The sequence below is a fragment of the Felis catus genome, chromosome X (genome assembly GCF_018350175.1).
Source record: "Felis catus isolate Fca126 chromosome X, F.catus_Fca126_mat1.0, whole genome shotgun sequence".
Classification (NCBI taxonomy): domain Eukaryota; kingdom Metazoa; phylum Chordata; class Mammalia; order Carnivora; family Felidae; genus Felis; species Felis catus.
In genome coordinates this window covers 27,515,085-27,542,372 of record NC_058386.1, presented here as the reverse complement: position 1 = coordinate 27,542,372, position 27,288 = coordinate 27,515,085, and the positions used below count along the sequence as shown (strand labels likewise).

The 27,288-nt window shown below is 39.1% G+C and overlaps 1 protein-coding gene across 13 annotated transcripts in view; it reads left to right on the top strand.

Annotated features, from left to right (window-relative positions):
• Positions 1-27,288, top strand: part of DMD (dystrophin) — a 2,379,610-nt gene that overhangs the window by 1,578,497 nt on the left and 773,825 nt on the right. For all 13 annotated transcript variants that reach the window (XM_045050793.1, XM_045050788.1, XM_045050791.1 and 10 more), the window contains 2 exons: positions 17,746-17,893; positions 20,107-20,256. In XM_045050793.1, coding sequence (XP_044906728.1) covers positions 17,746-17,893; positions 20,107-20,256 — 298 coding nt within the window. The remainder of the gene's footprint in view (positions 1-17,745; positions 17,894-20,106; positions 20,257-27,288) is intronic.

Sequence of the window (27,288 nt, the reverse complement as noted above, 5' to 3'; positions counted from 1 at the left end):
TACTTTCGTGTATGCTTGAACTTTCTCAAAATATTTTTAAAAAACCTCTGCCTGCATGTCCCTTGTTCTCCAGTGCAATTTAGGCATGGTTCTTTTTGCTTCTCTCTTTGAGAGTGTAATCTAATTTTCCCCTAATAAGTGTGTAACACAAGTGTCATATATGTAATAGTTTCTGCCTATTGGCCTTTCTATCTCTACTCACGTTTGCATTATACTTTGCTTTTTGAGTCATACACTGACGAAATGACGTGGCGTTTGCTTAGAAACCATTCACTGTCTCTAGAGAATACAACACTCTCCTATATTCAGCAGGAAATTGATGTCAGCTCCCAGTGAAGAGAAAGAAACTATCCTCAGTCTTCATGAACCTACAAATAATTGTTTTCAGTGTTATGTCAGTCTGCCGTCTGTCCTAAAAACAGATCTAAGAACAAGGAAACATATTTTAGTTCACAGTGTATTGACTGTCATAGGTGACTAAGTCTATTTAAAAAAAAAATCTTTAGAGTTCTCATTTGGATTCTACTATTTTTAAAGGTGTGCTTAGGTTAATTTAAACGTCTACTTTATGGGTCAAAGCTAATCTTTATCTACTAGGTAGACTTACTAAGTTCCTCTCTACCCTATACAAAATATTTAATGAGTTTAATCATTGATGGGGAAGGTAGAATAAATAATGCACTAATGAATTTTATTCGTGATCAGATTTCCACACCCAGAGGTAATTCAGCAAAAGTTATATTTACACAGACTATTTAACTACGTACTTTTATTGTATATACCTAATGACAAATACGTTATTCTAAAAATAAGTAGAAGCATGCCATACCTCTACTTAGAAACCTTTAGTGGTTCTCTTGTACCACAGAAGGAATGTTTTAACCTCTGCAGGCATGTGGGGCTTGCAGAACAAGACCCAAACCTACCTTTCTAGTACTTTGTCTCACCACTCCCCTTCCACATTCCTTCACTATGAAAACGTGAACTAGGCCACGCGCTTTTACATCACTGTGCCTTTGTCAATGCTGATCCTCTTTCTACAATGCCTTCCCCCTTCTTCATCTAATGAGCATATTTTCTGGGCTCCTGGGAACTCATTCCTCCCTTTGAATTCCTAGGACCCTTAGTAGACAGTTTCCCATTGAATGTAACATAAAATTCAAACTCTTTCCGTGACCTCCTGGCCCCTGCTCCTCCCTCTGGCCTGATCTTCCGCTCTCCACCTTGCTCACCGCATTTCATTTGCGGTGACCTACTTTCAGTTCCTCTGAATCTCTCTGTATGTACCGCCTGAAGGATGTTGATTTCTCTGCGTGGAAGCTATTCCCCTACACTTCATCTAGGCATATTTACACGTATTTCATGGTTAAGCTTCAATGTCAGTGACTCACAGGGGCTCATTTTTAAAACGACCACACCGTCCTCAGTCCACCGTTCTCCTTAGGAAAAGGTGACATTCCAACCTACCGTTTGCAAGTACATTCACTCTTTGACCACGTACCTACATAGAAGAAACCAAGAGTTCAGTTAAGTCCTGTGGAAAAATTCGAAATGTTAAGGGTATTGGAGGAGGATTATTCTTTTCTCTGGTTTGCCAGCATTTTCAACAATGTCTCTCTGTTCGACCATGTTTGAAACTAAAACTGAGAAATGTTTATATAATTTATTCATTCACCAAAAATTATAATAGCTCATTCCACGTTAATATAGGTAACATATGTTTTATGATTAATAACCATTTTCTACAACAACAAAGAGTGTGAGAAGAGTGACATTGCTTTACATTTCTGAATAGCGCTTTAGTTTTTACCTTAAGAGAGCTGATGATTCTGGGGCACCTGGGTGGCTCAGTCGGTTAAGCATCCAACTCTTGATTTCTGCTCAGGTCACGATCTCATGGTTTGTGAGTTCAAGCCCCAAGCTTGGTTCTGCACTGGCAGCGTAGAGCCTGCTTGGAATTCTCTCTCTCTCGCCCTCTCTCTGACCCTCCCCAGCTCACTTTCTCTCTCTCTCTCTCTCTCTCTCAAAATAAATAAATACACATTACATTTTTTTTAAAAGATAGCTGATTCTGATATCCGCTTCTATGTTGTGTTTCCATATCACTTATAATATAGCCTCTGGAAAACTCAGAAAGGAAGAGAAAAAGGGAAAATGGTATAGTATTATGAAAATAGTTTTGACCTCAAAGGCCCCCCAAAAGTATCTCAAGGACCCAGAGGTTCCCAGACCGCACTTCAGGAACTGCTATTTGAGGGAATAAAACTATTTTTGTACCTCCTATGGCTATATTCTTTTAAAGTATAGTAAGAACTTACCTGGAGTTGTGGGAAGATTTTAAATAAATCAAATGGAAATACCCTTTACCTTTTTTTCTCCAGGATGAAAGCGGTGAGATAAATATGTCCTTTTCCTCTGTATAAGGAAGTTTGGTCTTCCTTGTCTATCTAATGCATTTTGGTGGGGGTGAAAATTACAAGTACCCTGAGGAATTCAAATACAGGCACCGTAATAAAAATCACCATAAAATCCACAGAAAATGACTGACAAAGAAAGGATGTAAAATTATAGACGTGATAAAGTTGGTTTGAGATTAGGAAGAAAGAGAAAAATAATGAAAGAAATTCAAATAACGTGAAAGCAACGAATAGGAAAAAGAGGAAGAGGCCCAGATCTTTGTTTTTCCATGTTTGATTCCAAGCTAAGTAAACATAGCTTCTCATACTGAGAAACTTTAGTAAATTTAAACAGAATAAATATATGTAATTAGATATAATGTCTAGTTTTCCTTTTAGCCATCCTCTGGTTATGGACCATGGAATACTACTTGTGTAAAATGTTCCTAATGATTTCAAAGGGTGAAGGAGCATTTTAATAGCCATGCACATTTTCATGAACACACACATAATGGGACTAAAAAGGTAATACCAGTTTGCTTATATCAGATTTCTCATACCTTTAATTCCCTAGTATGTATCTAAGAAATGGATTATGTATCTAGCAGATATCAGCAAACTTCTGTACAATGCCAAGTAGTAAATGCCTTTGGCTTTGTGAGCCGTCCAGTCTCTGTTACAACTACTCAGCTCTGCCACTGTAGTGTGAACACAGTCATAGACGATACACGAATGAATGAATGAATGAATGTGGCTATGTTCCAATAAAACTTTATTTTCAAACACAGGGGCGCCGGGTGGTTCAGTTGGTTAAGCCTCTGACTCTTGGTTTCCTCTCGGGTCATGATCTCACGGTTCAAGAGTTCAGACGCCACATAGGGCTCTACACTGGCAATGCAGAGCCTGCTTGGGATTTTCTCTCTCTCCCCTCTCTGCCCCTCCCCCACTCATACTGCGTCTCGCTCTCTTTCTCTCTCAAAATAAATAAGTAAACTTTATAAAAAAGAACTTTATTTTCAACGTTTTTTATTTATTTATTTATTTATTTATTTTTGGGACAGAGAGAGACAGAGCACGAACGGGGGAGGGGCAGAGAGAGAGGGAGACACAGAATCGGAAACAGGCTCCAGGCTCTGAGCCATCAGCCCAGAGCCTGACGCGGGGCTCGAACTCACGGATCGTGAGATCATGACCTGAGCCGAAGTCAGATGCTTAACCGACCAAGCCACCCAGGCGCCCCTGAAGAATTTATTCTTTTTTTTTTTTTAATTTTTTTTCAACGTTTTTTATTTATTTTTTTTGGGACAGAGAGACAGAGCATGAACGGGGGAGGGGCAGAGAGAGAGGGAGACACAGAATGGGAAACAGGCTCCAGGCTCCGAGCCATCAGCCCAGAGCCCGATGTGGGGCTCGAACTCGCAGACCGCGAGATCGTGACCTGGCTGAAGTCGGACGCTTAACCGACTGCGCCACCCAGGCGCCCCAAGAACTTTATTTTCAAAAACTGGTGGTGGGCAGGCTTTAGCTGATTGGGCCATAGTTTAGAAACCCCAAGAATACAGCTTTCACCGATTTAATTTAATTTTGCACAGAACTTGTCTTCCGTAACACATACTTTATTTTTCATGGAGATTCTCCGAAGAATAATGCAAATAATGTTATTATTCTCAAATCCACATTTATGATGCTATCATTCTGAGATACTGAATTTAAGAACGGAACAAATACTACGTACCAGGTACTGAGAATAGAGTGTGATTGCAGTATAGTGCCTGTCCTTATGGTGCTTGTAATATATTGGCAGACATAGGAAATTACAACATACCCTATGATGGAAACGGGATGAAGACCTATGGGACTGTATAACAGGGCCCATAGTTAGACTTGATTGGGATGGGAGTGATAATTAATTAAGAAAAGCTTCCTAGAGAACGTGATGGCTAACCGGAGATTGGAAGGATAACTAGAAGCCACCTAGATCAAGACATGGGGAAGTGAATCCCAGACAGAAGGAGCGAGAGTACGCTAAGGCCAGACTTGAACACAGTACTCGATTTCAAGGAAGCGTAGGTTCAGTGGATTATGGAACGTAAAGAAAGACGAAGAGAAGTAAGTAGGGATCACGTCCTAAAGAGCTTTTTGATCCCTGTTAAAGCAGCTGGATTTTACCCCATTAACCCTAGGGAGTTACTGAAAGTGTGAGAGTATAATCAGAGACATAGTTTTAGAAAGACGATTCCTTCGGAACGTCAAGAATGGATACGAAGACGGCAACGAGGGAGGCAGAACCCAATTACGATATAGCCTCAGTAATCCAGACAGAGAGGCTAGAAGAAGGAGTCATTGGCAGGGAGAAAGGAGCGAAGTGGGCAAATTCGAGAGAGCTATCTTGCATGGAATTGTGAGAACACATTTATTGATACACTCTGGGAGTAAGAGAGAGGAAAGAATCAAGGATGCCTCAGATGTCTAGCCTGAGAGACTAGGAGCTGGCAGATACATCCGTGGAGGCTGACAGAGAAGCTGCCTTGGGAGGGAAGATGACGGTATGTGGGAAGAGAAGAACCTGGCTGTGATTGAAAGCAGAAAAACTGAGGCCATTCACTTTTCACTGCATCTTCCACCGCTTGGCAATGGCTTTGTTACAGGCTTTGCTAATGAATTATGTCACTCTGCCTCTGACAGATGGAGGGCCAAAATATCCTCAGCGTTCTTCTAAATCAATTCCAGCACCTGTGTAGACAGCCTACAACAAAAATACAGAAATTCTGGGATTCAGTTAGTCCACTGGACCTATTCAAGTAGGATTGGAGAACAGAGTTCTATCTGGCACCCCCCAAAAAGATTATTTTATTATTTCTTTTTATCTAAGAACTGAGTTTGATGGGGAATATGAATTCTGACAGGCCTGGGATTCTCAGTAGAATCTATTTAGATGTAACTGTTTGGTCTTATCTCCCTACTACTCTCCCCCTCTCTCATTCCATTGCAAATGTATTTTTTTTTCTCACTTCTTTGTTGTTCTGGGAATATTCTGATCACATTCCTGCCTCAGGACCTTTGTATTTCTTTTCTTTTTTCTTTTCTTTTCTTTTCTTTTCTTTTCTTTTCTTTTCTTTTCTTTTCTCTTCTCTTCTCTTCTCTTCTCTTCTTTTCTTTTCTTTTCTTTTTTCTCAGAGTGCTCTCCCCCCATTATTTGCAAGGCTTACCCCCTCACTTTTTTATCATCTAATTTAATTCAAGCTGCTACTTGAAAAAGAAGCTCCTTATTTCAGTGGCTTAACACAGTGCAAACGTGTCACTCATGCAAAATTCACCAAGTTGTTTTTGATCAGCACACAGCGCCCTTCCAAATTGTGAATCCAAGACCCAAGCTACGTTGCTTTTGTGGCTCTGAGATGGTTAACATGTGGCTTTAGAAGGAGGAATAATGAAGAATATCACACGTGTAGGCGTTAAGTTCTGAGCCGGCCCTGGAATCAGTGCACATCAATTTTGCTCACATTCCGTTGGTAGCATTCAGTTACATAGCCATACCCAGTGGCAAGGGAAGATGGAAATGACAGCTCGCTTTGTGGTGAAGGGAGGGGGGATCAGATTTTTTTGATGAGCAGATTGCCATTCTCTACCATGATGATTTTACTCAAATAACTCTTTTCAGTGAAGTTTTCTCTGATCAATAGAACATTGTAAAACCACCCTCCAACTTTAATCGGTATTCCTTTCCTTCCAGGCTTCATTTTTTTTTTTTTTTTCCGCTCTGGAGCCCTTAACACTATGTCACAATGTACACGTTTCAGTGTAGCTTGTTTATTGTCTGTCTCCCCCTAATAGAATATAAGCGCTACGAGGGCAAAAATTATTGCCTGCATTCATTGCCATATCACTGGACACTAATAGCCTTCAATAAATATTTGTTGCGCTGTAATCATACGTCTTCTTCACCTAGAATTAGTCTTATGTGGCGACACTTTTACTCATAGATTGGCATTTTGACTCTAATTGTGTTTCCCCCACAAAATGTGTCAAAGAGATTTGTCAGTAGAGAGAAATAGAGCTGTCAACTGGTTCATCACAAAGCTCAATTTCAAATAGTCCTTCTGTGCACTCATGCATGCTTTATAAACACTTCTATGCATGTAAGTGTGTTGGCTTAAGCAAAATTCTTAGCTAGAAATAACAGTTCACTATCCAGATTCACCTTGTTTTTTAACTCTCTATTTTCTCTACCATTTCTTAAATGCTCTTAGTAAAGCCCTAGACTAAAACGGGTGCTTCTTTTTTTTTCAATTTTTTTAATGTTTATTTATTTTTGACAGAGACAGAGACAGAGTATGAGCGGGGGAGGGGCAGAGAGAGAGGGAGACACAGAATCCGAAGCAGGCTCCAGGCTCCGAGCTGACAGCGCAGAGCCCGACACAGGGCTTGAACCCACAGACTGAGAGATCATGACCTGAACCGAAGTCGGACGCTCAACCAACTGAGCCACCCAGGCACCCCTAAAACGGGTGTTTCTGAGAACAAATTATAGCCATACAACCAAGTCTGAAGTGTTCACTGTCCCGATTTACGGATGAAGAAACTGAGGCCCATAGAAATTTAAGTAACTTCCCCAAGTTCACACCCTCAATAACTTGCAGGGCCTCGATTTGGTCTTTTCCTTTCAGTAACTCACCACAAAGCTTCATGATATCCCTCCTCATTCTCTTATTATTTTCCTTACTATTGAGAAATAAAAGACTGAGAATCTTTGATATGTTATTTCTCTCAGGAGCACTACTCTTTAATAAAGCACAAACTGTGGACAAAATGAATAAATGTCTAATTGTGTAACTCAAGCACAAACCAGGTACGAGGGGCATGTCAATTTAAAAATAGTTGATGCTTTGGGGCACCTGGGTGGCTCAGTCAGTTAAGTGTTTGGCTCTTTGATTTCAGCTCAGGTCATGATCTCCTGGTTTGTGGGTTTGAGCCCCACATCGGGTTTTGTGCTGAGAGCGCACAGAGCCTGCTTGGAATTCTCTCCCTCTGCCTTCTCTGCCCCTCCCCCACTTGGATGTATAATTTCTCTCTCACTCTCTCTCTCTCTCTCTCTGAAAATAAATAAGTAAACTTTAAAAATTAAAAAACTAGTTTATGCTTTGGTTCTGATTCTGACAATGTCCCATAGAGGGTGTGACCTGGGGAAGTTAACATGTGTGGCTAAATAGGAATTTTTTTTTTTTTTTTTTTTTTGCCTTAAGGAAGACCTTATATTCCTTTGAATGTTTGTGAAATTCCTCAGGCTTCAAGATACGCATTTTATTTTGCTCAGAACAACAACGTGCTGTCTGGGAGAGACTTTCATTTAATATCAATTGAGTCGCTTGATGGAAAAAAACAGGAAAAATTTAGTTAATGGAAGTCATGATTAGCTTTGTTGGTATGACATCACAGTTGTAAGAGTTGTATGTCATTGTAAACAAGGTCTGAAAAGATTATTTTTAAAGCAACTCAGTAAGTGCTTACATTGTGTTCCTCATGGACATATGGCACAGAAAAGAGAAAAACTGGCTTTACATAACATACAACTGTCTGGTGTGAATGTGTGCTTATGGCTTGGAATAAAATTTCCAGTAGAATGTTCAGCATGGACTCAACATTGCTGTACCTCAGGCCACGTGGGTAGAGGTGAAAATGACTGTGACTAGAAAACTGAATGAGATGACTCAAACCGTGGGGCGCCTGGTGGCTCAGTCGGTTAAGCGTCCGACCTCACCTCAGGTCGTGATCTCACTGCTGGTGAGTTCAAGCCCCACGGCGCGCGCTGTGTTCACAACTGGGAGCCTGGAGCCTGCTTCCAGTTCTGTGTCTCCCTCTCTCTGCCCCTCCCCCACTCACACTCTGTCTCTGTCTCTCAAAACTAAATAAAATTAAAATTTTTGTTTTTAAAAAGATGACTCAAAAAGTGCATCCACCGGGGGGCGCCTGGGTGGCTCAGTCGGTTGAGCGTCTGACTTTGGCTCAGGTGATGATCTCGCGGTATGTGAGTTCGAGCCCTGCCTTGGGCTCTGTGCTGACAGCTCAGAGCCTGGAGCCCGCTTCTGATTCTGTGTCTCCCTCTCTCTTTGCCCCTCCCCTGCTCGTGCTCTGTCTCTCTCTGTCTCTCTCTCTCTCTCTCTCTCTCTCTCTCTCTGTCAAAAATAAATAAACATCAAAAAATTAAAAAGAAAAAAGTGCATCCACCAAGGTGATGATTCCCATGTTGAACACGCACGTGAGGAAGGCATACACAATTACTGTATCCACTGTGAATGGGAAAATGTGTTCTTTCTAATATGGTATATAATTTTCAGTTAATATGCACAATCAAATTAACTATGCAGTGTATATGGACAGGTGTTGATTCTGTCCACATCTTCTGAAATTTCTGTGTTCTAGTCCGCCCAAAACTTAGAGAAGTACTTCTTATTTGGAAGACGGGAGAGATGAGTATACAAAAAAAAAAAAAAAAAAAATTCAAATGGGAAAATATCTAGCACTTGGCCTGAAACACTTGGTCGATCCTCTCTTTCTAAAATCATGCCATGTAGGGGCGCCTGGGTGGCTCAATCAGTTAAGCATGTGAGTTGATTTCGATGCAGGTCATGATCTCACAGTGGGTGAGTTCAAGTCCCGCATCTGGCTGGCAGCGCGAGGACCAGCTTGAGATTCTCGCTCTCCCCCCTCTCTGTGCCCCTCCCTTCTTCTCTAATCAAATACATAAAAAAATAAATAAAACTTCGAAATCGTGCCATGATTTGGCACTCTTCCTGTTACCATAACCGCAGCTCCAGAGAACGTGTTCATTAAGAGTTAATGTGAAATTCATTGAATTTAACAGGACATCCATAACTCTTCCTTTCTGATTATGCAGATTTCTCCCCATCATGATATGTGCTTCCTTCAATTGCATTAAGAGCATTTGTAATGTAAATGGCAACAGAGCCAATATTTCAAACAGAAGCCATTCTTTAAAAAAAAAAAAAGCTAAATGTATTGAAATGCCTCTAAAAGTAAAATATTTAGCACTTAATTGCAGATGGGTAATGTTAAATATCCCATTCATTATTATTACTACCACATGCCTGAATAAATCCTACCATAAGCATTAAGCGAGTAGGTAAACAAAGAAATAACACTTCATGTGATGAATGCCAATATAAAGCACGTTTAAACTGTTGTGTCAAGAGACAAGCCTGGAAATGCTAACTGTGTTCCTTTGCTCTTCTGCAATCATCTGAATACATAAATTCAAATTGCAGCTTTTAAAACTTCAAATCGAGGCTTTTGAAATTTCAGAAAACACATGCGCTTGAAAAAGCAGATTATAACAAGGTCCTGGTGGGATTTGGGCACCATCTTTTTTGTATTTCAAAGGATAAAAAACAAACCTATACAAGAAATGACTACCAAATGTTTTCATATTTAAAAAAGATGCTGTACTTTTTAAAAAATTAAATCATCAGGAAAGTTTTCCGCACACACTGTGTGAAGAGAGAGATTAGGGCAACTAGCTTCTCCAAAACTTTTACTTTTTCAGTGATGATTTATTCTATCTGGAAGTCCTGAAGAATTTTCTAGATTAGTATACAGTTACTCTCCATAAGATCATATGCAAGTCACTGCCTTTCAAACTGATGCTGAAAGTTAATTAGAAAGCATACTTAATTATTTATAACGCATGGATGAGTCCCCGATACACTCCAAATGCCCTGTAAATATAGAAAATTTATCGGATTTGTACTGAAAAGACAGTAATTCTTCAGAAAATAATTTATTGATTTAATGGAATCCCTATCACAATCCCCGGTGAGATTTATTTTGATATTTGACCAAATGATGCTCATATTACAGAAGTTGGAATAGCTAAGTGCTTGATGTAGCGCATTACTGTCAAAAAATCTCCAGTAGATCAGTAAACAGAACCTCATTACATATAAAACACAAAACAAAATGAGGCAATCACCACAAATCAATAGAAAATAAATTGTGCTCGGAGAAAAATATATCAATTTCTGAAAAACCCTTCAAGGTCAGAAACTTAGCTATATAAGTTGAAGATGGATTAAGTTTGTAGTCTTTGAAATAAAAGTATAATGTCTTAGAATACTATAAAGGTGAATATTTAAGCAACTAGAGGATATTCATAATTTTCACGGTAGTGTCAGTGAAAAAGATAACAAAGAACACGACAACATTTTATTTAGAAACAAACAAAACTATTAAATTTCACAAGGTAAAAAGGAAGCTAGAAAAATCGTCTCGGTAAGTATTTTTCTGACTTTTTATTTTTTTACCAAAGCGGATAATGTGAAAAGAGCTTCACCAAATAAAACACTGAGGAAAAATGGGCAACAGACACAGCAGACCATTGATAGCAGAAGCAAATGACAAATACACACCAATACACAAATGTTTTTCAACTTTTCTAGTAATAAAAAAAATCCGTGGCAAACTATTTTTCTTCTTTCAAGCATATAAATCATCATGCACTACGGCAGCAGACATGTGTTGAGACAAGTATTTTATAACTGTTGGTGGAAGTGGATGAGAGTTCTTATTGCCAGCATGGCGAAGAAATTTAGCAACCTGTATCTAAATCCTTAGTATTCTAACTGTTAACTTTTCTTCCTTATTCGAAGCAAATTAGCAGATCTGTAAGCCCAAATGCATAAACAAATGTATTTGCTATAGGGTTATTTATTATAATGAAAAAGTGGAACCAAACTAAATGCCTACTAATGAAAGAATGGTGAAATACGGTGTACCTACTTATGGGCTATTGCTCAGATCTTAAAAATCAATTTTTCAAAGAATAATTAACGACCTAAGGAAATACAGTCGAATATTCAAGTTGGAAAATAGGTATACAGTGTTTATAGAGTTTAACACCAATTAAATATATAAATCCCAATTATCACGAATAAGCACATTTTCCCGCGTTTCCTTGGCTGGATATTCTTCAAAAGAAAAAAAAAATACGCAAGTAATTAATCTGAGACGTGTTTGAAGCAGAAGTTGGGGATATTTGCTTTTAGAATTTTTTTCAAGGTTTGAGGCACTTTTGACGGGGGTGCGGGTATTACTTTTTCTTGCTCTTCAATTTTTGTTTGTTGAGTCTGGGATTTTTTTCTCTCCCTGATAGGGTCAATTTCTAGGTGAGGGCTGAGAAAGGCTTTACCCATCCGTCTAGGTTTTACATATGTAAACTGATTTTAGCAAGGTTTTAGTGAACTAAAATGAGGAGGAAAATGGTAGGAGTAAGGTTGCTGCTCTCAGTATTTGGGACACTACGCACTATGACGGAGCCAGATACTGAAGGAGACAAAGATTTGCAAAAGAAAAAAGAAGAAAAAAGAACGATAAGGTAGACTCACAAACACCCTTGAGACCTAGACCCCAGTATTTGAACCACCTTAGAACTTGTGGATGAATAAAGGATGTCTCTAATGGAATTTTTCCTTTTAAGAATTGCTTCTCAGTCCAGAGTCTGTGGAAAAATGGTTCTATTCACATTCTAAAGCTGCCAGCAGTTGACAGGAGCCCTTTCACCCTAGGGGTTAGTAAGAAGTATCACCAGCGCTATGACTACCACGGGTGATTTCACCCTCCTCTACATGCTGTGCCCCAGTCCACGCCAGAGAACTCACGTGGGATGAGATAGCTTTGTAGGGAGTATGCTTTTTCTCACGAGGCTCAGTTTCATCTCTTCTCCCCTTTCATTTCCCTAAAGTCAAAGGGAGGGGCTTGGAGATCATCCCTGAAAACAAGTATGTGGAATGCAAGCAGGGAAGACCATGTTGTTTTTCAGCTGCGTATTTGTTGAGCTGAAGAGCTCCTTCCCAAGTCCGCGTAGCTTTTCGAGCGGCCAGAAGAATACTCTAGGCGCTCCTTTGGCTTTTCCACATCACAGCTGGGCAAGCGGAGGAGGAGCAGGAGCCACAGGTTAGCCATCCGCAAGAAAGGAATGAGTGGCTGTGAAATGGACGTTTTCCTTTAATTTTGCAATTTAAATAAGCAGGAGAGAGAGTTGCTAATCTTTAATCTGAAAATGAAGGAAAAAATGGGCTCAGAAGGTGCCAAACGTGAAGTGTAAATTATTAGTGCAAAAGTTAGTTGACCATGTTTTATCCACCAACCCGTTGCTGGGGATTCTGAAGTCTGTATTTCCAGCTCTTTGAGCTCCGGGTCTCTTATTTTCTCTACTAGTAATGTCCCCTAAATATCTGATGCAATGAAATGCACTCTCATCTGGAGTAAATATTGTCCACTCGGCTAGATAAGGTGGAAGTACTCATAGACCAGATGTCATGGTCAAATGAAGAGCATAGACTCTGGACCCAGATGACCCAGGACTGAATGCTCAATTGACCGCTTACTAGCTGTATGAGTTTGGGCAAAATACTAAGCCCAGTTTTCTTTCATCTGTAAATGAGAAAAGATGAGTACCGTGTCCTAGTAGTAATGTGGGGACTTGGCACTTGATTCAGGGCTACCACGCAGTAATTGCTCACTAATTCCTAGCCACACATACCAGTCTGTCTCCTTTCAAGTCCTGTTGAAGCACCTTCTCCATTTTACATGTATCCTGTCTTACCCTTTTGTCTTATTACGTCTTGACGATTTGAACCTTCATGACTTCATCCCTGACCTCTTATGATAGTCTCATACTTGATTCATCAGTCTCTTGTCATACAACCCTTAGGCACACCCATTCTCCATAGTGTAGTCACAGTGAGCCTTGGATCAAATAAATCTTGCCCTACTCAAAACCGTTAAGTGGTTCATCACCTACAAATTGAAACAAAACATTCTAGGTGCTTCATAACTCAACGTCTACTCACCTCACCAACTTCATCTCCTGACCGTTTCTGTATAAATCTTGAATACTTTGCTAACAGATAACGTTAGCGTAAGGCTTTAACGTAGACACCCTTACTTTTCATGTACAAGAGGGGCCAACACCTTTGTCAGTGGCAAAAACTTGCGTAATCAAACATTAAGTCCCGTGGAAAGTAAAGCCAAATCTTACTGACTCTGTTCATGGAAAATGAGCTCAATCATCAGGCAGGTAATGCCGATAATAATATCCACTCACAATTATAAACTAAAGATAGCAGTAAACAGTCATTGTGTTACGAATTTTTAAAAAAATTCTGGACCTATCAGCAACCTGGTAGCAAGTGAAAGAACCCAAGTCATTATGTCAAGTGCTGGGAGGCTGTGCATATGAATTAAATTTCATCCATTCTAACCTGCACATTTTATCCCATTAAAATCAGTGAATCCAGGATGGGTTTTACAGTCTCTGCTTGCCAGGACGCATATGGTTCCGAAGAAAGTCCCGGAAACAGTAGTGGAACCCTCTTAAGAAATGATATGTTGGCAACACTCTTGCCACCACAGAGGATGCCAGGGTGTAGGTAAAGATAGAGGTCAATTATCCTGAAGGGAAAAGTGATATAAAGGAGAGGCAAGTTCTAAATACGACAGAGTTTTAGGACTACCTCACTAATTTTTCACGTATGTTTTACTTTTTATGTGTATGACAAAAAATATACAGAAATCTAAAAGAACAATGTCTTAATCGGAAAAGCTTCTAAATGATAAGGGTCATCGTTGAATCAGCACCATGCCTTTTCCAGCTTGTGCCTGGCAGACCTTAGGATGATATTATATGACCTGCAAGTGAAGGTGTCTTCAGTTGCGTGAAATACTCTAGTACACATTGGCGAGTAAAGTAGACTGTGTTTCAGAATCAGTCTTACAAAGAATGGGAAAGATTCTTCTCTTTAAACTTTTTCTATAAATAAATTCCAGTTACTTAGGGGAAACTGGGTGGCCCAGTCAGTGAAACGTCCAACTCTTGAATTCAACTGGAGTATGATCCCAGCATGGTGGGATGGAGCCCACGTGGGGATCTGTAATGAGTATGGAGCCTGCCTAAGATATTTTCTCTCTCTCTCAAATAAAATAAACAAATTCCAGTTAACATATAGTGTATTATTAGTTTCAGGTGTAGAATATAGTGATTTAACACTTCCATACATCACCCGGGGCTCATCGCAACAGGTGCACGTTTTAACCCCCATCACCTATCACTATTATGAAGAATGGGAAAGATTCTTTTCAAAGAGGAACACATTTAAAATGGAAAAGCATGATGGCAGAATTCATTCATTAATGCAACAGTTACTGATTTGGTATCTGTTTTCTGCCATCCATTGTTCCAGGAGCAAGAATTATGGCAATAAATAAAAATCTTGGCTGTCAGGAAGCTTCATTCCATGTGATAGACATCATATAAAATAACACAAGTATAGTGTTTGTTCCTTTCAAGAACTAGGAATTTGGTAGGAGAGGTGTCGTTTTCTTTAGGGTCATCAGGAAAGACCTGCAGGAGATGATGCTTGAGGGAAGGACATTGAAGGCAGAAAAATACAGCAAGTACGAAGAGTCAGAAGCAGGGACCCATGTAATGTACTTGAGGAGCACAGCAAGGAAGCTAGAGGGCTTCAAGAAGGATAAGAGAAATACAGAGTAGTTGGAAATGAAGTCTGAGAAGTAAGGAGATTAGGGATCTGCAGATTTCCTAGATCAGTGCTGGTCAATAGAAAAATAAAGTGAGGGGCGCCTAGGTGGCTCAGTCAGTTAAGCGTCCAACTTTGGCTCAGGTCATGGTCTCATGATTTGTGGGTTCGAGCCCCCCTATCGGGCTCTCTGTTGCCAGTACAGAATCTACTTCAGATCCTCTCTCTCTCTCTCTCTCTCTCTCTCTCTCTCTCTCTGTGCCCCTCCCCTGCTTGCTCTCTCTCTCTCTCTCTCTCAAAAATAAATAAATATTTTTTAAAAAAAAAGGAGTTGAGCTGTTTATGTAATTTAAACTTATATAGCTGCTACATGTTTTTAAAAGGAAGTAGGGACAGGTGAAATGAATATATCTTATTTAATCCAATATATTAAAAATATTACTTCAACCTGTACATGATATAGAAAGTACTAAGGAGCTGTTTTCCCTTCTTTAAAAAAAATGTTTCAGGGGCGCCTGGGTGGCGCAGTCGGTTAAGCGTCCGACTTCAGCCAGGTCACGATCTCGCGGTCCGTGAGTTCGAGCCCCACGTCAGGCTCTGGGCTGATGGCTCGGAGCCTGGAGGCTGTTTCCGATTCTGTGTCTCCCTCTCTCTCTGCCCCTCCCCCGTTCATGCTCTGTCTCTCTCTGTCCCCAAAATAAATAAATGTTGAAAAAAAAAATTTTTTTTAAATAAAAAAAAAAAAAATTAAAAAAAATGTTTCAAATACTTTTATTTTTTACAGCAGTTGTAGGTGCTCAGCAAAGTTGAATAGAAGGTACAGAGATCACTTTGATATCTGGTGTATATTTTACACTTAAAGCACATCTCAGTTCCCCTTACATCATTTCGGGTGCTCAGTAGCCACAGGGAAGGTGTCTACCATTTTGAACGGTACAGATCTAGACCCTCATAGAACACTGTACGGATTTTGGCTTTGCTGTGAACAAATTGGGAAGCAAGAGAAGAGTTTTGACTGCGACAGTGACGTGACATGACTTGGGTGTCCGTAAGATCCCATATTATGACTTGGGTTTTCATGAGATCTGCTTTTTTGAGATTAGACAGAGAAGAGAGTGTCCCCTCACATGCCCCAGAACAGAATTTGAACAAGCTCCCAATCTAGAGCAAAACTGAGTAGAGACAAGCATACATTCAAAAGTGGACCTGGTTTGGGAAGTAGTGTAAGAGTAGTTCTCTCAACACCCTGTCTTTGCACAGGCTGTAAATAAGATAGGCTGTGTCTTATTCCGACCCATGGGAATCTCTTGTTTCCTCTCATGGACTGAGATCATCAGGGCAAGCTATGCAACATATCTTTCTTTAATCCTAATGCCCAGTAGCCTTGCTGGAAGTTAGTAAGCCCTCAATAAATATTTGTTAAATTGAAACAAAAACAATAGCTAAACATCCCCCAAATGGAAACATTCCAACTATCCACCAACAGAAATATGTACTTAGATAGTTCAATACTTTGCAGCCAGGAGAATAAACAAATTAAGCTCTATGCCACGTGGTTGATTATTGTAAACATTATGTTGAGTGAAAGAGACAAGACACAAAAGAGGATATAGCATATCATTCCATATACTCAGTGTTCAATATAGACAACATAATCGAAGTTGACAGGATACTGGTTATACTTAGAAAAAATGCCTGCAAGGGACAAGAGGGGCCCCTGGGCTTCTGATGACATTCTATTTTTCTGGTTATTTGTATACTTTTAAAAAATATTTGGAGCTATTCAGTCGTATGTATACTTCTATATATATGTATATATAGAAGTGTATATATACATATACATATATATATTTATATTTATATTTTACTTCAATTAAAAGCTTACATACAGGAGATATATTTCTCAAAAGTTATTTGAGGTGCAGGCCATTTTGTTCAACGGTGTTACTATCCAACATGTAAGGATAAACTTATGGCCAATAAATGAATAACATATTTTAACTCAGTTTTCTTCTTTCCTCCAAAAAAGATGGTGAATCATAATTTGGAAAACATTTTAACATGCAATAACTTAGTGTTGTTTTTTTTATTCCCTTGTTTTTATTTTTAACCCTACAATTTACCAGAAAGGTGTATTTTATTTAAGCACGTTAAAACATGCAACTTTATATTATGTAGTTGTTCTACATAATATACAATACAGAGAACAGCCCCTCAGAACTAAGAATTATTCAACCCTAACTGTCAGTAGTGCTGACGTTGAGAAACACTAATTTCATGACATAATATTATGGGAATTTTAAAATTAGAATTTTTTCTTCACTAGTTTTTTTTTTTAATTTTTTTTTCAACGTTTATTTATTTTTGGGACAGAGACAGAGCATGAACGGGGGAGGGGCAGAGAGAGAGGGAGACACAGAATCGGAAACAGGCTCCAGGCTCTGAGCCATCAGCCCAGAGCCCGACACGGGGCTCGAACTCCGGGACCGCGAGATCGTGACCTGGCTGAAGTCGGACGCTTAACCGACTGCTCCACCCAGGCGCCCCTCTTCACCAGTTTTAATCTCTTATATTTTAGAGATTTTTAAGAGATTAAAATTGCTTTGTTCAAAGTAAATGAATTTCGTTTAAAAATGTGTATTGCTAACATCTTTTAATTTGTTTCTTTCCTTGAAAGTGTTACCATGGTTTTTGTTTGTTTGTTTGTTTGTTTGTTTCTGAGTTTCCTTTAAAAAAAAAAAAGAAAGAAAAGTTTGAGAAATACGTTGTTTATACCAGTTTTATTCTTATTTCTCCAGGATAGAGGAACAAAAGAATATCTTGTCAGAATTTCAAAGGGATGTAAATGAATTTGTTTTATGGTTGGAAGAAGCAGACAACGTTGCTAATATTCCACTTGAACCTGGGAATGAGCAGCAACTAAAACAAAAACTTGAACAAGTCAAGGTAATTTTGTTTTCTAAAAACCTCCAAGGACTACTTGTATAAAGAGTATATGAGTCTATTTTTTAATATATTTAATCATTGATTTCCTGCCCATTACGTTATTGATAGGTCATCCGTAAATTTTCTCAAAGCTTTATTTTGTTTTAACCCAGTGTTTCCCAATGAGTATGAGTATATTTTTTTGTAAAAAAAAAAAAAAAAAAAAAAAAAAAAAACCTGTGTGTGTGTGTGTGTGTGTGTGTGTGTGTGTGTGTGTGTGTGTAAAATATGGCAGTAATTTGCAAACTAACTTGAAATTAACTTTGCACATACTGGAGAATTCTGCAACTCCAAATTATTTCAAAAACTGGAGAGACTCTAGAAATGAATCCTATTTCTTAGGAAAGATCATAATTGCCAAATCAATCTCACTATTTCAGCCTCTAATTAGAGGTGTTCGATTCGCCTGAAACAATGTTTGTTTTGTCTGGGGCTGGTTGGGAGCGCGTGGTGTTGGTGCACATTCTATACTGGTTGAATAGGCATCCAGCTTATTCAAGTGGCTTTTCATGCCTTCCTACTGTGATGTCTGCTTAGTACTGATTACCCCAGCTGGCTGACTGACATGCGCTGATTGTGCAGTTCGATTAACTTCCATGGTTTTAGTCTCAGGAAAGAAACTTATTTGGATCTGTTTTGCTGTAATTCTTGAAGGGAAGGTGAAAGGGAAAGGGAAATTAACATTTAATCATCCTCTATTATGTGCTAAGTATTAGATGTACTTACATCTGCTATTTTATTTAATCTTCATATAAAACTTTCAAAACGGTTGCTGTTATTCTCATTTTACAAGGTCAGACAATCAAAGGGAAATGAAATTGCTCTTTTATCAATGATTCAGTTGGTTTGTACATGCAAATTAGACTCCAATGTCAACCACTTATTTCTGTGAAACAAGAAATTTGTACCTGAAGAGAGGATAAAGTATAAAAATAAAATTAATGTTAAATTCGGTGAACAGATACTGAGTCCCTACTATCTATCAGATAGCAGAAAAAAAAAAGAAAAAGAAAACAAGTTTTGGATCTGTAGTTCATCTGAAGGTGAGGATGTCATAGGAAAATGAACTCAGTCTTGTTCTTGAAAATCAATCTTTCCTGCATGTATTGAGTGTTATATATAGCAATATAATTGATAACTCATTTAAGAGACATGTTTAGTGGGATTTACTTATTAATAAATAGGCATTGATTTTCTTTTCTCCTTAGACAATCTAGATCAACAGTGTCTAATAGAACTTTCTGTAATGATGGTAATGCTCTATATTATCCACTGCAGTAACCACAAGCTGCGTGTGCCTTTTGAGTACTTGACAGGTAGTATGACTGAGGAACTAAGTTTTTAATATTATTGAAATTTAATTAATTTAAATTCAAATAGCCTCATGTAGGTAATGATACTATTTTGGACACTGCAGCTCTAGGTAGCACGAATAAATAAAGAAAACCATGGCAGTTTTGTAAGTCTTGGGAAAGGGCATTTATAATGTGATGCTGAATGAATAAAAGAAATTCAGGAATGTGGAGGAGTTACAAATAAGGGTTCTTGAATGAAATTGCCCAAGTTTGAACCACAGCTCTGTTGCTCGCTGCTTTTGTGTCCTTGGAGCTGGTATTTAACCTCTTTGTTGGGATTTAAGGTCTCTGTCTCAGTCTTCTTCCGTATAAGATGAAGATAATAGGGTCTACCTCATAGAATTGTATTATCTCAGTTAACTTTTATAATATGTGAAGAGGTCAACACAGCGTCTTGTGCCGAGTATGTTCTCAGTATTAGTTATCTCTCGGTATGATAATGCATTTTCTTAATCAGTAGTAAATTATAGCATGGAGGCTTAGTACCTGAGAGGATCATGAATTTACCCAGATTGTTCTATTTCTGATTGCGATGTGTTATTTTGGAGCTCATCCTGCCATGTAACACCTTGTTTTTCTTGAAAAGAATCTTTGAGGGGTAAGATATGCTGGTCCTTTCTAGGATAGGCCTCTCTACTTGGGCGTGAGTGCTTTGGTCCATCAGTTCTGTACTCTTTAGAAAGTGGTTTGTATTTGAGGTACCGGTTGACCTTCAGTCAAGTTGCTTCATTTTGAGAGACTAATCAGTAGAGACAAAGACAAGATAGTTGGAATTGTGCTGTAATTCATTTTAAATGTTGTCGCATTTGTCTGTTTCAGTTACTGGCGGAAGAGTTGCCCCTGCGCCAGGGGATTCTAAAACAATTAAATGAAACCGGAGGAACAGTGCTTGTAAGTGCTCCCATAAGCCCAGAAGAGCAAGATAAACTTGAAAATAAGCTCAAGCAGACAAATCTTCAGTGGATAAAGGTTAGACATTAACCATCTCTTCTGTCACATGTGTTAAATGTTGCAAGTGTTTATATTTGTTTTGGTTCATGGGTGTTTTATTGCTGGGTGTGGGGGGGCGGGCGGTGAGTGGTGGGGGCCCGGTAGGTGGATTGTTGTTTTTCCAACCTGACCGTCTGGTTTGGCCATATGTTTCATTATAGTTGGAAAGAATGGTGATGGTGGATGTCAATATATTCATGACCAAACGCCAAAATATTACTTTGAGTTGTTACTTTGCATGAGCCTCTCTAAGGAACGAGACTGGAAAAGGGATGAAGTAGTTCAGCGTTCGGGTGCATACTGATGGTGTTTAAGCAAGTTGGAGGTGGCCCACTTCAACAAAGATTATGGATCACAATTACTTATCCTTACTTCTGGTGCAGACTTAGTAGTGCACACTAACCTCCCAAAGGTGTTCCATGTATTTGTTTCTTTGTTCATTCAGTTCCTTAGGTTTGCTTAGTCACCTAACTTGTGAGTCTTTGGCTTTCTACCTTGGATACTTTATAACTTTAATATTTTTAAATACTTATCGTATTAATGCATACATAGTCTTTAAAATCAGTGGCGCGTATGAATTTATCACGCAAAGCAACATCGATCTATCAAAGGCAATTCTTTTCCCATCGTACTGCTGTGAACATCTGTATGGATCTGCTTCTGCATTCTCTTTTCTTTTCCTTGTGACTGTGTCTGTCCCTCCACCAATACCATCCTGGCTCAATAACAATCTTCAGCTTTACTGGGACGTAATTCGCATGCCATACAATACATCCGTTTTAAAAAGTATATTTCAATGATTTTGGTGTATTTATGTTTTGTAATTGTGGGAAAATACATATAACATAAATTTGTCATTGTCATGATTTTTACGTGTGCGATTCAGTGTCATTTATTACATTCACACTGTGCAACCATTACCATCATCTATTTCCAAAGCTTTTTCATTGCCCCAAATAAAAATTCTGTAAACATTAAGCAGTAACCCCACATCCAGCTATCCACCCACACAAAATGATCTCTAATCTACTTTCTGTCTCTGTGAATTTGCCTGTTCTAGGTAGATTTTAAAAGTAAACTGATACTTTATCTGTCCCTTTGTGTGTAAATTATTCCACTTAGCATGTTTTCAAGGTTCATTCATGTCATAGCAGGTATCATAATTTTATTCCTTTTTATTTTTTTTTAATTTCTTTTAGCACTTCTTTATTTTTGAGAGACAGAGAGAGACAGAGCATGAGCAGGGGAGGGGCAGAAAGAGGGGGACAAAGAAGCCAAAGCAGGCTCCAGGCTCTGAGCTGCCAGCGCAGAGTCCGATGCGGGGCTCCCACCCATGAACCATGAGATCATGACCTCAGGTGAAGTCGGAAGCTTAACCAACTGAGCCACCCCTCCTGAGCCACCCAGGGACCCCTCCTTTTTATTTTTTTAATGTTTTTTTGTTTATTTTGAGAGAGAGAATTCGAGCAGGGGAGGGGCAGAAAGAGAGGGAGGGAGGGAGAGAGAGAGGGAGGGAGAGGAAGAGAGAGAGAGAGGGAGAGAGAGAGAGAGAGAGAGAGAGAGAGAGAGAGAGAGAGAGAATGAATGAATCCCAAGTAGGCTCTGCACTGTTAGCAAAGAGCCCAATGCAGAGCTTGAACTCCCCAACCGTGAAATCATGACCCGGGCGGAAATCAAGTGTTGGACGTTTAACCGACTGGTGCCCCTATTCCTTTTTATAACTGAATGCACTTCATGGTCTGCATACATGCAATTGTTTTGTTTAAGATTTGAGGGTCTGTCTGATCATCTAACACCTCCATTTTTGTTCTTTTTAGTCCACATTATCTTTGCTATTTTTGGCTCATTGATATACCCAAGTACATTTAGAATCAGTTTATCGATTTTTACTGATGCTTGACAGGATAGTGATGGAATTATGTTGAATTTGTAGATCAGTTAACATTTTTACAATATGGAGTCATCTGATCTGTGAAAATGATATATCCCTTCATTTATTTAGGTCTTCTTGAATGCTTTTTTCCAATCATATCGTTCCATGTTCAGTGCAGAAGACCTGCACATGTTTTATTAGACTTCGTCCCCAATATTTGACATTTTGATCCTATTATACATGGAATTTCATTTTGAATTTTATTTTCTCTTTGGTGTTGGTTTATAAAAATATAATAGATTTTTGTATATTATGCACATATTCATTGCCCTTGCTAAATTCACTTATTAATATTAATAGTTTTCAGCATGTTTTGCATTTTTTATGTGCACAGTTGTGCCATCAAATAGAGGTAGTTTCCCTATTTTCAATCCTTAGGATTTTATTTTTTTATTTTTTGCACAGACTAGGCCCTCCAATACAATGTTTACTGGAAGTGGCAATTAGGGGAAACGTTGGCTCATTCCCTGTGTCAGGTGGAAAGCTCTCAATAACTTAGCATTAAATAATGTGCTTGTTGTAGGACATTTTATAGGTTCTTTTAATCAAATTAAAGAATATCTCCTTATTCCCAATTCATGTTTTTATTATGAACAGGTATTGAATATATTCAGATGATTTTTCTGTATCTATTGAGCATATGATTTTTTCTTTGTGTGAGTGCGGCAAACTACAGCCATTGGTTCTGGAATGTGAAACTACTCTGGAATCCCTGAAAGAAATCATATTGGTCATGAGGTCTTGTACTACTTACAGATGGTTGGAGTCATTTTCTAATATGTCGTTTGGGATTTTTATATTGTTCATGACAGAAAATGGTCTGTATTTTTTTTTTATAATATTCTTCTCAAGTGTGGATAGCAATGTTAGGCTTGTCATAAAAATTACTGGAGAAGTGGTCTCTCTTTTTTTTCTGGAAGAAATTGTTGAAGATTGGTATTATTTCCAAGGTGTTTCAGAGAATTCAATTGTAAAGCCATCTGATGATGAAGCTTTTGTGTGTGTGTATGGGAAAGTTTCTGATGATTGGTTCAATTTCTTTAATAGATACAGGGATGGATAGATTTTTTCTTTGTGTGTGTGTGTGTGTGTGTGTGTGTGTTCAATCTTTTATAAGTTGTGTATTTCAAGGATTTTGTCTATTTCCATGTCCTTTTCTCTTTTTGGGGTTGTGGACTTTATTCATGCAGCCAGTGGTCTTTTATATATTTATATAAACCAATTTATTATATATTTGTATGATATTTATTATATAAATATATTTATATTCATATTTATGAAGAAGAATGAGAAAATCGACTGTTTTTACTCTGTGTGCTAAGGAAGAGAACTGACTGTCTTGCTAAAAGATATTCAAGTTCTGTACTGCAGTGGGCTTTATGGTGAGGTATGCACAACACCTGCCGAGATTCAGCCCAGGTACCAAGTTTAATTTCTTTAGATAAGAATCACACACTTCTTATTTATCTTGATTCATATTTATTTTTGCTTGTAAGTAAATGTTAAGGACAGGCCATTCATTGTGTGGTGGTTTCGAGCTAGGGGCGAATTTCCACCTACAGACTTTAGTACCGCAAGTTTAACCCACCTCTTAGCCCCACCCATCATGGTATCTTTCATCCGGTTGCCCAATTCTGCCAAGGTCAGATCCCCCCGTACCTAGGGCTACTGCTCCTTTATATGTCTTCATGTATGCCCTACTCATATATGCTTTAGACCTTCCGAAAATGTTTTAAAACCTCACATCCATTTTTGACAACAGTTCTAGTGCTTTACTGAGCATATTTAATACCTGTTAACTTTGTTCTATCCAAAATGTAAAGCAAACTGTAATCCTTTGAACCAGGGGCCAAGAAGATACCGGTGGACTATAATTTTCACATAATATAAAATGCCTTATTTCAAAGATGACACAAATTGCTTTTTAAGTATTAGGTATGGAAAAGTTATACTGAGAAAAGTTTATGTAGATGATGGGAAAAGAAAAAAACAAAACTAGAGACTTCACTAGGCAGGGAGGGGGGTGTCCAACATGGTAGCATAGGAAGACCCTGAACTCACCTCCTCCCACGGACAGAGTGAAGATACAGCTACATATGAGATAGTTCCCCCTGAAAAACAGCTGAAAACTAGCTGAGCAGTTCCTCCATGACCAAGGATAAAAGTGCCACATCAAAACAGATAGGGCAGGCAGAGACACTGTCTCTCCAGAAACCTCACCGCTGGCATGGCAACCCATAATCGGCATGGATTTCACGAAACAGCAACTTCTACCTGAGCAGCAAGGAGTTCATGTTCCACAGCAGCCACCCCAACTCATGGGACCTGCGCTGCAGAGATGAGCCCCCAAAACATCTAGCCTTGCAAACCATTGGGTCTTACCTCCAGAAGATACCCAAAGTGCTGTAGGGAACTGAGATACTGCTCTTAAAGGGCTTACACACAGACTCCCTTGCCCCCAGGCTCAGGACAATGGTAGCAGTTTGGAAAATGCCTAGACTGTTGATGAAGGAGACCCATTTGCTAATCATCAAGAGTGAGGTAGGGGGGCAGGAATCTGCTGGGAACCTCTCCCAGATGGAAATGCTGGTCAGTGCCACTTTTGCGCTCTCCCATGCTAGCACAGGCAGGCTTGCATAGTTCTTGAAATCTCTCGCTTCCCTGCCAAAGCCATGGGCAACACGTGTTTCCTGCACTCTTCCACTGCCTTGCCAAAGCCAACAGATGTGCCCACCCAATTCCTGAGCTCTCCAGCTGCCTTGCTGAAGTCAGGAGGTGCACACAGGCCACATGGGGCACTCTCCTTGACTGCCTAACTTTGGTGGCCAGAAAGGCTTGCATTCCTGAGTCCCATGGGACTGTAATGATGAGGGAAATAGTTTTGGGTAGGCTTTCACACCCAGGGCACAGTATAGACAGCAGACTGAAATATACCGGAGTTTTTCTGTCAAAAACCTATTTTCCTGGAGGTTCAGCCTGAGGGGCAGGTTTCAAGTTTGCCACAGACATAGAAACTATGGATGTGCTCTCAGGGAAGGTAGGTCGGGGGACACTATCTGTGTCCTTTCTCTTGACCTCACTCTACTTCACTAGTACCTCTCAGAAATGACCTCGTATACTCAACTGTTGCTACTTTTTGTAACTGTCACCTGGGGGACACTTCTGGATCTCCTGGTCTGGATGATACCAGGGTTCATGATTGTGGCCCCACAGGACTGTATATATTTGCATTTTTAAAAGCTGCAGCCTGAGCATCTGGATCCAAATCAGCCTAAAACTCAGAGCTGACGGAGATCTCCTCCCTTGGGAACACTCATAGGTCTTGGTACATCCTCAATGACTGAAACCCATCAAGAATAAATCAGCCTGCTTAGACGATTGCAGAGATTCAAGAAACAAACAAGAGCTAGGGCAAAGTTGAACGACAAGTTTCATCTCCTACACAAGGCTATTCCTTCAAGGCCGAGAGAGGTAGCTGTTTCTCCTAATACATAGAAACAAACGTAAAGAGTCATGTAACATGAGGGAATAGAGGAATACATTCCAAAGGAAAGAGCAGGATAAAACTTCACAAAGAAAAAAAAAACTTAATGAAATGGAGTTAAGTAATTTACCTGTTAAAGAGATTAAAGGAACCGTCATAAATTTGTTCACAAAACTTGGGAGAAGAATGGATGAACATTGTGAGAACTTCAACAAAGAGATAAAAGATATCAGGAAGTACAAAACGGAGGTTTCAGGGTTGAAGGTTACAAAAACAGAACTGAAAACACACTAGAGACATTCAGTAGCAGACAAGACAAAACAGAAGAAAGAATTTGCGGGCTAGAGTACTGTGCCCTAGAACTCACCCACATATAACAGCATATAGAAAAAATAATTTTAAAAAGTCAGTATAACTTAAGGCCCCTTGGGACAATATCAAGTGGAATGGCATTCACATTATAGAGGTTTAGCAGAAGAGAGAAAGGGGCAGAAAACTTATTTTAAGAAATAATGGCAGAAAACTTCTCTAACCTGGTGAAGGAAATAAACATTCAGATCCAGGAATCCTAGAGAGTTACAAATAAAACGAACTAAAAGATTTTCACAATAAGACACATTGTAGTGAAAATGTCAACAGTAAAGATAAAGACAGAATCGTAAAAGTAACGAGAAAAAAATGCATTATATACAAGGGAACTCCCATAAGAATCCCAGCAGATTTTTTTAAAATTTTTTTGATGTTTTTTTTTTTTTAATTTATTTTTGAGACAGAGAGAGTGACAGAGCATGAGCAGGGGAGGGGCAGAGAGAGAGGGAGACACAGAATCTGAAGCAGGCTCCAGGCTCTGAGCTGTCAGCCCAGAGCCCGATGCGGGGCTCAAACTCACAGACTGTGAGATCATGACCTGAGCTGAAGTCAGACGCTTAACCGACTGAGCCACCCAGGCACCCCAGAATCTCAGCAGATTTTTAAGCAGAAAGTTTGCAGGCCAGAAGAGAGAGGCATGATATATTCAAAATTCTGAGAGGAAAAAAACTTCCAACCAAGAATACTCTATCTGGCAAGGTTATCATGCAGAATTGGAGGAGAAATCAAGAGTTTTCCAGATAAGCAGAAGCTAAAGACATTCATCACCATTAAACTGGCCTTAAAAGAAAAGTTCCAGGGAGTTCTATAAGCTGAAAAGAAAGGGCACTAATTAGTAACAAGAAAACATGAAAGTATAAATCTCACTAGTACTGGTAAATATGTAGAAAAGATAGTAGGTTAACCACTTACAAAGTTAGTGTGATGGTGGTGTGCCTGGGTGGCTCAGTTGGTTAAGCATCTGACTTTGGCTCAGGTCATGATCTCACAGTTTATGAGTTCAAGCCCTGCATCAGGCTCTATGCTGACAGTGCAGAGCCTGCTTGGGATTCTCTCCCTCTGTCCCTCTCCCACTCATTCTCACTTCCCCTCTATCTCAAAAATAAAATAAACATTTAACAAAAGCTAGCATGAAGGTTAAAAGACAAAAGCAGTAAAAAAAATAAAACTACAATAATTATTTAAAAGATATATTTTTTAATGTTTATTTATTATTGAGAGACAG